The sequence below is a fragment of the Notolepis coatsorum genome (assembly GCF_963971535.1).
Source record: "Notolepis coatsorum genome assembly, chromosome: 11".
NCBI lineage: Eukaryota > Metazoa > Chordata > Actinopteri > Aulopiformes > Paralepididae > Notolepis > Notolepis coatsorum.
Genome location: NC_140175.1, coordinates 13,124,150 through 13,137,309, shown reverse-complemented (window position 1 = coordinate 13,137,309; position 13,160 = coordinate 13,124,150). Strand labels below are relative to the sequence as shown.

At 43.2% G+C, this 13,160-nt stretch overlaps 1 protein-coding gene across 4 annotated transcripts in view; it reads right to left on the bottom strand.

Moving 5' to 3' along the window:
• Positions 1 to 964: 964 nt before the first annotated feature.
• Positions 965 to 13,160, bottom strand: part of LOC311236717 (disabled homolog 2-like) — a 33,669-nt gene continuing 21,473 nt past the window's right edge. For 2 of the 4 annotated variants that reach the window (XM_084324454.1, XM_084324455.1), the window contains 7 exons: positions 12,856 to 12,918; positions 11,397 to 12,044; positions 9,983 to 10,106; positions 8,278 to 8,937; positions 5,904 to 6,082; positions 5,711 to 5,792; positions 965 to 1,351 (listed from right to left, as the gene is read on the bottom strand). In XM_084324454.1, the coding sequence (XP_084180580.1) occupies positions 5,721 to 5,792; positions 5,904 to 6,082; positions 8,278 to 8,937; positions 9,983 to 10,106; positions 11,397 to 12,044; positions 12,856 to 12,918 (1,746 nt within the window). In that variant the 3' untranslated portion in view covers positions 965 to 1,351; positions 5,711 to 5,720. The remainder of the gene's footprint in view (positions 1,352 to 5,710; positions 5,793 to 5,903; positions 6,083 to 8,277; positions 8,938 to 9,982; positions 10,107 to 11,396; positions 12,045 to 12,855; positions 12,919 to 13,160) is intronic. The other 2 variants (XM_084324456.1, XM_084324457.1) reach the window with 1 other exon arrangement.

The following is a 13,160-nucleotide window of genomic DNA, read 5'->3' as shown; positions in this document are numbered from 1 at the left end:
GCTTGCAATATTTCACTTTGTGTGTAATGAATCTAATCTATGAGTTTTGCTTTTAAAAATTGAATGACTGAAATCAACTTTTCCACTATATCTAATTTATTGAGCTGCACCTGTATACGAACGGCATTTGACGTTTTACTTCTTACTTACAATTTCAACAGCCACGGCTGTTTTGAAATCATGGTAGCTTTCCAGAGATAATTAAACTGGGAGAAAAAAAAAAACACGCTACAGTTTGTAAAGCCAGACAGACGTTTATCCTTTTTGACGTAACAAAACCCAGATAGTAAACTTGGAAGTTAGTAAGTATGACTAAAGACATTTTAATGGAGATTCTCAGTCTGCCTTGATATAGTATCAATCCAAGGTACACCGGTTTGTAAAGGAAAACGTACCTTGCATTGTATAGTTTGCTGTATATTGTAGTCTACAAATCTACGGTTGAGGAGCCGGGAAAAACAAGCATCTCACGTTTTTCTGAATGTATGTACATTTAAAAAAGCTGTAATCTGAATCTAGTGTTGAGTTTTTAAAACGGAGGCTTTTCATGAAACCGAAGCTAATCATGCATCCAACATTTCATAAAGTAGTGTTTCCATCTTATTTATTGTCAAAAGTATGCATAATGTGTTAATTCCACAACAAGAGATATGTAATGTTAATTACCTGAAATTATTCAGTTTTGGGGGGGGGGGGGGGGGACCCTGCATATATCGGTAATTAAGAGTTGGACAATATCGGTATAGGTAAAAAAGCCAATATCGAGCATCCCTATATGCATGTCTATATTTGATAGTGGCCTTCAGCTCATCCGCACCGACAAAAGATTATCTGAATCTACAGTGTTTTAAAACAGAGGGTTGAAGGGTTTCACATGCACACACAAGCTCAATTACTCTCAACAAGCCCTACAGAGGATTGAAGGGTTTCACATGCACACACAAGCTCAATTACTCTCAACAAGCCCTTTGGAAATATCATTTTATTTAAATTGTATTATTTTATTTTCCAGTTTAACATAGAAAGTATCAGCATTGAAACATATTCAGATAATCCCTTCCATTCCGTCCCTTCGTCACAGATCTTCCAACAGATTGTGACTAACGCACGTTAACATTCGCCTTTTACATTTTATTCAGTGGTAAGAAAATCAGCGTGGGTAGGAAAAACACAAAACACAGGAATAGTAGGTGTTAAAGACATTTTACAAAAACAACAAAATAAAGAGGAGAGGTCTAGATGTAAGAATTAAGACTTGATCATTTAGATTGTCTGGCGCATATTGTACTGTTGCAGCAGGTTCAAGAGATGTCATTTCATTGTGATTGATCTCTGCTGCACAGAAGGAGGCCTGGGGGAGAGAGAGAGGGCAGAGAGATTAACATGACCGTGTATACATATGTATACATACTCAACTAAAATGATAAAACAACATGCAACAATTTCAAAGGGCTTACTCAAGTAACAATTCATAGTATGAACTTCATACTTGCCTTATAACGTATAATATAACGGATGGGGTATATTATTATCATCATCATGCCAGTTAGGGTACCTTGTATACAGTCAACTTTAACTCATAGTGTGTATATATATATATATATATATATATATATATATATATATATATATATATATATTCAGATTCAAATTCTTTATTGCAAGGTATAATATAACCGATAGGGCATTCTGATCAGACCCACATCTGCACCTTTGTTTACACAGTTTATTTCTCATATTTCTATATTCAGAGTTAATTATATTGTTTACACCATTCATTATTATAAAAAAAAAAATGTGGGGCCATCTGTATTTTTCACCCATCCCAATTTAGTCGTTATGCCAATTCCCTTCCTGGTCGTTATGCGCATCGCCCCACTGTTGGCCTGGGGTTGGGTGTAGAACAACCACATGCCTCCTCCGATACATGTGGAGTCACCAGCCGCTTCTTTTCACCCGACAGCGAGGAGTTTCACTGAGGGACGTAACGCGTACGGAGGTTCACGCCATTTCCCCCAGATCCCCTCCCTGCTGAACAGGCGCCCCGACCGACCAGTAGGAGTCGCAGTTTACAACGACCAGGACACATAACCCCACCGGCGGCTTCCCACCCGCTAACACTGCCAATTGTGTCAGTAGGGACGACTGACCAAGCCGGAGGTACCGCCGACAGCTGGATTCGATCCCAGAGTCTCTGCGGTGGACGGTAGGAGAGTGCTTAGTCCGCTGCGCTACCCAGCCACACCACACCATTCATTTGTCATATTTCAATCCATCTAATTTGAAGGCCTATATTTACATCCATTACCCTGCAAATACCTGTACCTCCCCTCCCCCATGCTGCCATGTCGCCCCGATTTCCCCCAAGGGGATCAATACAGGAATATCTCATCTCATCAGTCAACTATACACTCTTAGGGACACTTATGCATTGTTTGTATGACCCGAGTGTCACACCAGTGTCCTGGGGTGATGCGCTACAACCGTCCTACAACCGTCCTACAACCGTCCTACACCATCCAGAGAGCGTGGAAGGACAGTTCAGACTGCTGAACTGTATGTTTATGTTTTTGTATAGTTACATATAGCATAACTGTATATTGTATAGGACTCATTACCTTTAATTCGTAAGCTTATCATTGTATAGTATTTTATCTTAGTACCTTTTATCATGTCTATCTATTATCTATTCCATTATTTTTTTTATTTTCTTTTTTGCACAATCAAGGCGAGCATGGCCACCTTCATTTCACTACATGTATGAGACCAGGGGTGCAGTGCTGGGCAACCGTGGTCAAACGGCGATTGGGCTTCGAAGTGCGCGCATCCTATTATTATGCAAAGTCTAGGTGATAAGTGCCTAGACTTTGCATAATAATAGGATACCGTTTGGCCTCCGCCCATATTACGACTGCACCCCTGTATGAGACTAATAAATCTCTTGAATCTTGGCAGCAAACACCAGACCAGTAGAAACGCAGCACAATGTCGGCTGATGCCAGTGATATGAAATCCAAGGGGCGGCAAATGACCGATAACTTACTCCTACTGGTCGGTCGGGGCGCCTGAAAAGAAGCGGCTGGTGACTCCACGTGTATCGGAGGAGGCATGTGGTAGTTCTACACCCTCCCCAGGCCGACAGTGGGGCAATGTGCGCAACGACCAGGAAGGGAATTGGCATAACGACTAAATTGGGATGGGTGAATACAGGAAAAAGCAAAAAAAAAAAAAAAAAAAATTTAAATTAAAAAATATTAACGCTAAGTTCCTTATACGAGCTGTAACTCTGAGGCCCTGTTCACACTGCAAGCTAACTTCTTATACGACCTGTAACTAAGGCTACGTTCACACTGCAAGCTAACTTCCTTATACGAGCTGTAACTCTAAGGCTACGTTCACACTGCAAGCTTTAGTGCTCAATTCAGATTTATTGCTCAGATCCTTTTATATATATATATATATATATATATATATATAAATGTGGCCCAATATCAGATTCCAGTGTGAACCCGGTCACACGCTCCTGAACTGACCCGCATGGCGCAAATTAACAATAACAATGATGGATGTAAACATGGAGGACACTGAAGTCACAGTTTATGGTTTCATTTATAAAGTTGAGTTATGCAGTAGAGAGGCCAGATAATTAAAAACAGTCAAACCTGTATCCGATTTAGGGCCACATTATGAAAGTGGCCCAAATTAGAATTGAAAAAGATCAGATTCTATGTGATTTGTGCTGTGTTCACACAGTCATGAAAAAACAGATCTCAGTCACATAACAAAAAGAAAATAATCGGGCCTCTTTTGCATACAGTGTGAAGTATTTGTTGCATGTCACTCTTGTCTAGACGTTTTTGTCTAGTATAGATTAAGACTGTAAGGCTTAGTGCTCAATTCAGATTTATTGCTCAGATTAAATGTATGTTTGTCTGGCTGTTCACATTATTTTTGTACACGTGGCCGATATCAGATTCCAGTGTGAACCGATCACCGCTCCTGAACTGACCCGCATGCACAAATTAACTATAAAGATGGATGTAGAAAAAAGAAAGTGACAAATGTCAAATCTAGAATTATTTTTAATTTATTTGACATGTCTGCACTTTGTGCTAATTTTACGTCTATTCGAATACTTTATTGCACTGCACTATTTTACTCTCGTCTATTCTAGCTTAGTCTTTTTATTATCGTCCATCTTTAAAACTGAATCAAACCATAAACGGGGTGGCCTTTTGGGATTGTACTGGAAATATTATCATGTCATTATAGATCCGTGTTGAAATACATATTCGACAGCCTTGACTAGTTTAATATAGGTCAACTAGCAGAGCTCAAAGACACTAGGGAGACAGTCTGGCTGATGTTCTTAAAACAACCTCAAGGGCCGGGAGGACAGATAGACATTTCCAAGTAAATCACATCTTGTTCTTTTCTCGTTTAATCTCGACTCCAGTCTCGTCTCAGGGACGATAAACCCTTAGACCATCTTCTGTTTTTATTTTCTCTTCTATGTTAAATCTATGTTTACCCGTTTGGTCATCTTAATGTATACGTCATGTTCAGTGATGTATTTAATTGTACGTCTGACCAAGGTTCGGTCTCACTTTCTGGTCAGAAGCTTGTGTACACTTGGTCTCCGATTAGTAACTGAGCACTTTCACTGTGATCACAATGAGTAAATCTATGTTCATTTTTTACAACTAGACTCAGAATTATTCAGCTGACGTTTCTTCTCTTGGGAGTAATTTCCATGACAGGATGTTAGATCCTAATGTGAAAAACTGTGATATGTCTGCACTTTATGCGTGTGACGTACCCTGATGATAAACCCCCCCCCCCCTCCCTTTCTGTTTGCCCTTCTGAGGTACCGCCCGCCCCTTCCTGTAGAGACTGCCGAGTGCCCGCACATAACCATCGGTAGTGCGATAGTAAAGGGTTAACCTTCTGTAGTGTGGCAGTGAAAGGGTTAAGGTGCGGGTGGATAAAGCCCAAGAGCCTACACACACACACTCTGGGTGCCTTTTCTGCCATTGCCACTGAGTGGATTGCCCATTGCCACTATTTGTGTGGATTTGATTATTGTGTTGGTCTCATTGCTCAACTGTTTTGGGACTGTGTGAACAGTCACACCCCAGTTTGTGTGGGTATATTATTGCCGGGTGGTTCCCAAAGTGCCAACCATGTGGCTTTTGGCTTCTGTCCTGTGACACGTCGAAAACGTGTTTGTTTAGTGTTTACCGTTGTTTAGCGTTTGTTCGTCTTATTATATATATCCCCGTTTTGTTTCCCTTCCCTTGTGGCAATATTGTTGAGAGTTTCATTCCCCCTTCTTATTTAATAAATACTATTTACATTTGGAAAACGTCTTTATTATTTCTTCCTGCCGGGACCCGTGCTTAAAGCATTTACTGGACAGGTGGTCGTTTTCACAGCAAACCGGTCCAGGTACATTTGTTATTTATTAAACAATTTTGTTTGAGACAATGTGCCTGTCTTTTTTCTGTTGTGAAGCACTTCAAATAAAGATTATTATTATTAGAAAGTCGCATGACTGACAGAGGTTGCATTGCAAAAATGTTTACCTGTATCGGATTTAGGGCCACATATGAATGTGGCCAAAATCTGAATAATTTCTTTTAAAAAGATTTGAGTGACATGGACCGTATGGGCAGATTCACAGACAACAGTGGCCTTCAGTCTCACTCACGTGGTCAGGGTCAGGCGAAGGGGTTTCCGAAAGGGTCCCCGAAAGGATCTGAAGAGCCGGAAGTCTGTGCAACAGGAGGGCTCTGCCGGGTGTTCGAGAGAGGGGGGGGGGGAAAGAATCGAGAAAATAAAGATAAATAAAAACTAAATTTATATTTCAAAAGTTTGAAAAAGTGTGCCTTTTCCTTCCATACCGTAGCTAAGAGCGGCACTCCAAAGGGACTGGCATCTGGAGCCCCGAACGCTTGATCGAACATATTCTGGTTGAGGCCTTGTGCCGGGCCTGGGGCTGGAGTAGTGGAGAAGGCCGCGTCCAGGAGGCCTCGACTGGGGCTGGGAGCCAGGGCGGCCGCGGGAGACAGTTCTAGAGGAGCTGGTTTGAGAGCGTCCGATTAGACACATTGACACGGTTCGTATTCAACAACACTGTTCATATAAAAAACGAATTGAAACATCACAACGGACAGACTCATCACATGAGCGTACACACAAAAGCACCTTAAGTGACTTAACCACACAGCTGCTATTTACATAGTCTATTTGCCATCCCATAGAGCCCCATTGTGAACCCGGAAATTTCGGAACTACCAAAGTTTTATGATGGATATGGATAGTACGGATCCCCAGCACTCGGAAACTGCCGGATGCTAAGTTGTAAATGTTGGGCAACTTTTTTTATTTGCATAATTAGCACACATATTGCATAATCGCCTAAATGGCCAAATCTCAGAAACTACTTGATCAATTTCAACAATGTTGGAGTTGTTTTGGGAGTTATTCGGGATACTGAATCCAGTTATGATACTTAAGAGAAGAAAAAAGTTTCAAAATTGCAATATTGACTGGAATTTACCAAATTTTGGTGCAATTTGGGTCACAATCCATGGGCAATCTGCGCATGTACATGGGGAATAGGTGCTTAAAAATGGGCTTTTTCTCTGCCGATTTAGTTCTGATCGATTAGGAATGGGTTGCGCCGTGTTCAGGAGATTCAGGCGCATACAAGTCTATTCGATCATGTCTCTAGCACCCCCACAGCCGTAGCTGCAATCACTTACATCAAGGCTCTCATCCACATTCATTCATTTGCTCCCCCCGCTATCTCCTCCCCGATTTCAGAATCCCGGAAGACTATGGTTGATGAGTTGTTATGAAGAGATCGCTACAATCCAGGAACAAAGAGATACAATGGTAAACCACTATCCATATCTTCCTCATTCCTGGTTGTGTCTGTGTGAAATCTCTCCCCAAACAGTTTCAAATGTTCGAGGTCATGTCCTACAAAGTATCCTCTATACAGTGCCCCATTGTTCTGACTAGGATTATTACGTTCCTTTTGGCCTCCTTGCTGACGTGGACGAGAAACACATCTATAGGCCTAGTTATCAAATTCTTGGTTTGCAATGGTTTTGCACCTTGTAGGTAAATAAAAACCCAGTTTTCATCTACAACTCCTGTTTCCTCATTGTCTCACTGCTTGGTCCCTAACGAGGAGAAATGGGCATTCTAAACACTCTGTGCAAGGCCTCTATTAGGCGGTAAATTGTTCTTTGTTTTCACAATGTGTGCCCTCCATCGTATCGAGATACATATTCCATATGTATGGAATAACACTCACCTTTGACATTCACTTTAAACACTACACCATATTGTATCTATTTATTAGTAAAAGATTTGCACTACCTCTCCAACTCATCTTTGCATTTGTTTGCATAGTGTACTTGTACTAGTTTGTATATTTTGTATAGTGTTGTCTTTATTTTTTTTCACTTTTTTACTGTCTGAAGCACAATCTCAGGGGGCTCATACAGAACCAAGCATTTCACTGTAATGTACCCCCAAATAACCCCCAAAACCACTCCAACATTGTTGAAATTGATCAAGTAGTTTCCGAGATTTGTCCATTTAGGTGATTATGCAAATGTAGCTAATTATTCAAATAAAAAAAAGTTGCCCAACATGTACAACTTAGCATCCGGCAGTTTCTAAGTGCTGGTGACCCATACTATCCATATCTATCATAAAAGTTTGGTGGTTCCAAAATTTCCGGGTTCATTGTGTTGGCAAATAGACTAACACTGTAGAATATATATATCTTTTATTATCCAGTTTTTTTTACCTTGTATTGTATGTATAGATCATTGTATATAGTAATCTACTACGATTGAGGAGCCGTGAAAAAAGCTGCGACAATAAAATAATCTGAACATTTCGGTCTTTCATTTCTACATTCTCGTGAGAATATGGCCGCGGTTCACACACGGTACTTTACGATTAGAAATGGCCGCTATTTCGTGGAGTTATATATATATATATATATCTTTTTATCCACAGTTTATTTTACCTTGTATTGTATAGTTCGTATATAGATCATTGTATATAGTAGTCTACAAATCTACTACGATTGAGGAGCCGTGGAAAAACAAGCATGTCACGTTTTTCTGAAAGTATTTATGTAAAAAAAGATTTAAAAGCTGCGACAATAAAATGATCTCCAGTCTTTCATTTCTACATTCTCGTGAGAATATGACCGTGGTTCACACACGCACACAAACACGAGTACTTTACCATTAGAAAAGGACGCTATTTCGTGGAGGTCGAAGTCGTCGTAATCCGCCTCGTCCTGAAGCACGCCCACCTTGCTGGAGAAGTACTGGTCGAACGCCCCCCCTCCTCCCCCTCCGTTGGTGCTGGCCACCTGCTGCTCGCCCTTCCTGGCCGGGATGGCGGGCGGCTTGGCCATCTGGAAGTCCTTGAACATGTCCTTCCCGTGCTTCTTCTCCTTCTCCCCCAGGGGATCCAGGGCCGTGAAGGCGCTGTTCTCCACCTTGGGCGGCGCCGGCACCTCCTTGACGGGCGGCCGAGGAGGGGGCCGGGGCGGGACCACCTGCTGCACGCCCATCATGGCGTACGGGCCGGCCTGGAAGGGGTTGACGGCGGAGGGCTGCGCGCCCCAGCCTGGGGGAGCAGCGCCCCCCATGATGGGCCCCGCTTGCAGAGGAGGGTGGCCCCAGGCGTGGGCCCCCAGGGGGACCGGCGGCGCGCCGTATTGGGAGGGCATCTGCTGGCCCCAGACGCTGGGCGGTATGGGGAGGCCACCGAAAGCGGACGGCTGGGGGTAGGCGGCGTGCTGAGCGCCCGGCATGGAGTACATGGAGGGCATGGTGGTGGCGGCTCCCCATGTCGCGCCGGGCATGCAGGTCACCGGGGGGCCCATCTGAAGGTTACCTGGAGACGAGAGGGGCACGAGTGGGTATACAGAAAAATAAATAATCTACGGGAGAACGGAAACCTTGAAGGATGTTGTTCGGATTTCTAAATCTGAATATTTCCTTTAGTCACAAAACAGAGATGGTGTTTAGAGTCAGGACCAGTCATGGTGGAAGGTAGGGCCGTTTCCCCGAAGCCCGTTTTTGGGATTCGAATTTCGTCAGGGTTTTTCGAACGGGCGTTCGAACCTTCGTTTTTAAATAATAAAAAGAAATAAAATATATCCTCAATTTGAATAAAGTGACTAAATCCGATTAAATTAGCTTTTTTTTTTTTTTAAATCAACTTTCTTTAATGAATATAACTAATCAGTTTTAATATTATAATATTAGTGTAGCCTAATCTTTATCCGCAACTGTGAAGAAAAACCCCATGGTTTAAACAGAATGAATAGATTCATTAAAAAAATATAATACATAAAAATATATATTCTAAGGTGGTGTTTAGAGGACCAGTCACGGTGGAAGGTGGTGTTAAGAGTCAGGACCAGTCACGGTGGAAGGTGGTGTTTAGAGTCAGGACCAGTCACGGTGGAAGGTGGTGTTTAGAGTCAGGACCAGTCACGGTGGAAGGTGGTGTTTAGAGTCAGGACCAGTCATCATGGTGGAAGGTGGTGTTTAGAGTCAGGACCAGTCATCACGGTGGAAGGTGGTGTTAAGAGTCAGGACCAGTCACGGTGGAAGGTGGTGTTTAGAGTCAGGACCAGTCATCATGGTGGAAGGTGGTGTTTAGAGTCAGGACCAGTCACGGTGGAAGGTGGTGTTTAGAGTCAGGACCAGTCATGGTGGAAGGTGGTGTTTAGAGTCAGGACCAGTCACGGTGGAAGGTGGTGTTAAGAGTCAGGACCAGTCATCACGGTGGAAGGTGGTGTTTAGAGTCAGGACCAGTCACGGTGGAAGGTGGTGTTTAGAGTCAGGACCAGTCATGGTGGAAGGTGGTGTTTAGAGTCAGGACCAGTCATCATGGTGGAAGGTGGTGTTTAGAGTCAGGACCACAACGTTACCCAGTGCAGCTATGGACGCGGTGGTCGAGGCGAAGAGGTCAACGACAGCGGGGTCAGATAACCCCTCAGGCTGACTGGGAGCAGCGAACAGGTCGGCTCCGCCGAATAGGTCGTTAGCCGCAGACTATTCATAGAAAGTCGCAAGAATATTCAAAAATTAATAATGCTGTAAAAGACACGTCACAAAAAAGGGCAACTTTTTAACAGATATTTCATGAATTATAAAAAGAAAAAAATTGGCTACATCATATCAAATAATAAAAGTTGCTGTAAGTGCTATTCTTTGTTTGTTAAAAGAACTGGTCTACATGTTAAAATAATAGCTCTACACTCTTGACAGCCATCACTGATATAGTGTCGTCAGCAACATGAGTCTCCCAGTCACTCCTGCTCTGCAGTAAACACACTAAATACATTTCCTGGTATCCCTTCCCACTTTATCCAATCAGGAGAGAGAACTATACACTGCAAAAATAGTCTGACAAAAAGAATAAAACTTAGTTTTAAGCAAATAGGTCCTTGAAACAAGTAAAATAATCTGTCAGTGCAGTAAGCAAATCTGGCTTGGCAAGATTTCATGAAATAAGTTTAAAATGTCTAGGGTTCTCTCTCCTGATTGGATAAAGTGGGAAGGGATACCAGGAAATGTATTTTGCGTTTACTACAGCGCGGAGGGACTGGGAGACCCATGTTACTGACCAGACACTCTATGCAATACTCTATGCAAGTGATGGCTGTCGGAATGTAGAGCTATACAACACACATTAACAAAAAGAAAATATCACTTGCACCACCTTTGATGCGATTACTTGTTGAAATAAACATTATTTCGCATAAACATCCATAAAAAGATGCAAACATCACTTACCACCTCTTTATTCACCGAAGCATGAATGTTATAAAGTAGCAATACGAGATGACAAACGAGAACAGACTTCACAGATTAGCGATGCGGTCACACACTTGTCCTGCATCAAGCCGGTTAGATAAGCATGCAGCCACCAGTGCAGTTAGTAAACCCACAGGCGTCAAGACAGGCAGAAACAGAACACATCAAAACAAGCCAGATTCCTGACCTACACACCCATCATGTCACCGAACACCCCAGTGCATCCAGTCAGTAAGCCTAACCAGAGAGCAAAAGTGAGAGGTTAGGAAAACCAATTATGGTTTTTTGGGAAGTGTGCAAACAAAAAAACTAAAAAAAGAAACAATTATTATAGCTGGAGTTTTTAAACAGTGTGCGGATACTACAATATAATTCTCAATGCGGATCTAAGTTGTTTGTCCTGCACCTGATCACCAGAGTGGATGTGTGCATCATGCTCTACTTCTCCAAACAAAGAAAACCCCTCATTCCTAGGCGTCGGGACATGCAGCATAGCTCGGGACGCTTCTAGCGGTGCACTTTCACCTTTGCACTCCTCATGCGACCTCGTCCGGCCTTAGTACTCTGCGGAGGGGGGCTAATGACAACGGCATCCTTAGTCATTGGGGCCAGCGGGTCACACAGCGTGCCGTTAGAGGAGGGGGGCGCGCCTGTCGCGTCAAGAAAGGGGTTCTGGGTGGAGAGAGCCGGTCCAAAGTCACTCTGCTCCTTTATGCCAATGTTGCTCTCCTGTGCCATCAGGCCCCCTAGTGGCCACTGGCCGTTACTGAGCGCCAGGATCATGGTCTCGTTGGACAAGCCGCTCATCCGCTGGCCCATGTGGTCAGAGTCTCCGTTCAGACCGCCGCCGTTCATGATCGTCTTACTAATGACGGGCACGACGGCGCTGCTCTCGAGGCCGCGATTGGCGGCGGCGAGCGAGATCTGAGAATCGGGGGGTGGCGATTGGGTGGTGGCGGTGGTGGTGGGCGACGTGGAAAGGGGGTCATCTCTGAAAGGGTCAGTGTTTGGGGTTGGAAAGAAGCCAAACATGGATGAGAAGGGGTTCTCTGTCTGGGGAGACGCCCAGGGGTTAGGGGCAGCACAGGAAGTGACAAACGGGTTTCCCTTTATACAGTTCTGATTGCTGTCAACTTCAGCGGAAAAGTCCAGCAAGAGAATATCATTAGTCTCCTGGTTTAACGAGGGGAGGAGAACGGGGGGGGGGAGGGAGAGAGACAGAGACAGAAATCAGTTCTGTTGTGAGAGGAGATCAGCAATTAGTTAAAAACACACAAAAGCACAAAATGAATCACGTGACATGAAAAGTCTCGACAATTTATGAAGAAACGGGTATGAGAGAAATGGTAAAAATCGGAAACTCAATTCTTTAAAGATTATTTAGATTTTTTTTAAATGTGCAATAGATACAGTACTGGTACATTGTGGTGAGAAAAAAAAATATGCTTGTGAATTTAAATATTATGCAAACATGCATTAGTCTTTATAGATTTGAGTTTGAGATCATTTGACATGTGGAATGATTGAGTTGGGTTGCTGTTATGCGAGTGAAGCCATGTTTTGGGTCCCCCCCCCCCCCCAGAAGACAATCCATCATTATTGCAGAGACACGTCCTTGACGACACACAACATTAAGCTATAGCCACATTTGCAGTTATTGCACGCAAAGGTAACATTACCCAGAGGCTGCGTTTTCAAAGCGTCCGGATCATAAAAACAAAACAGGAAATGCTCATTATAAAAAGATGAATATACATAGCAATAGCCTGGGATCACGAATTACTGCTAAAACCTTATAATCAGCAACAACAATCCCTTTTCGCCCGAGTGTAATGATGCAAACACACTGAGGACCAAAAGCTATACAGCTGGCGCCGACCGATCCATCGGTACCCTACGTTATGTGTAGCCGCGCTTGTGGGACAACGAGGTCCAACTCTGCTCTTCGGCGCCGAGAGGCCCGACCCGGAGAACACGCACTTACTGATGGAGAGTGGATATCTGGAGGAGTCGACATGTCGCCAAAGAGGTCAAGCTGCTCCGCTGGCTGAGGGAGAGAGAGAGAGAGAGAGAGAAAATGGGATAGATTTAATTAGATTTTTATACATACAGGTGTGCCCAGCCCATATGGGCTTATACAAGACACATACACAATAAGTATATAATAGTATACTTGACATTGACAATAAGTTGTATAGACCAAGATGGCCACAAAAAAAAGAACACAATAAAACATAATATAACAAGCTGTAAGCAATGTAAACTAGGGCTGACCCCTATTAGTCGATT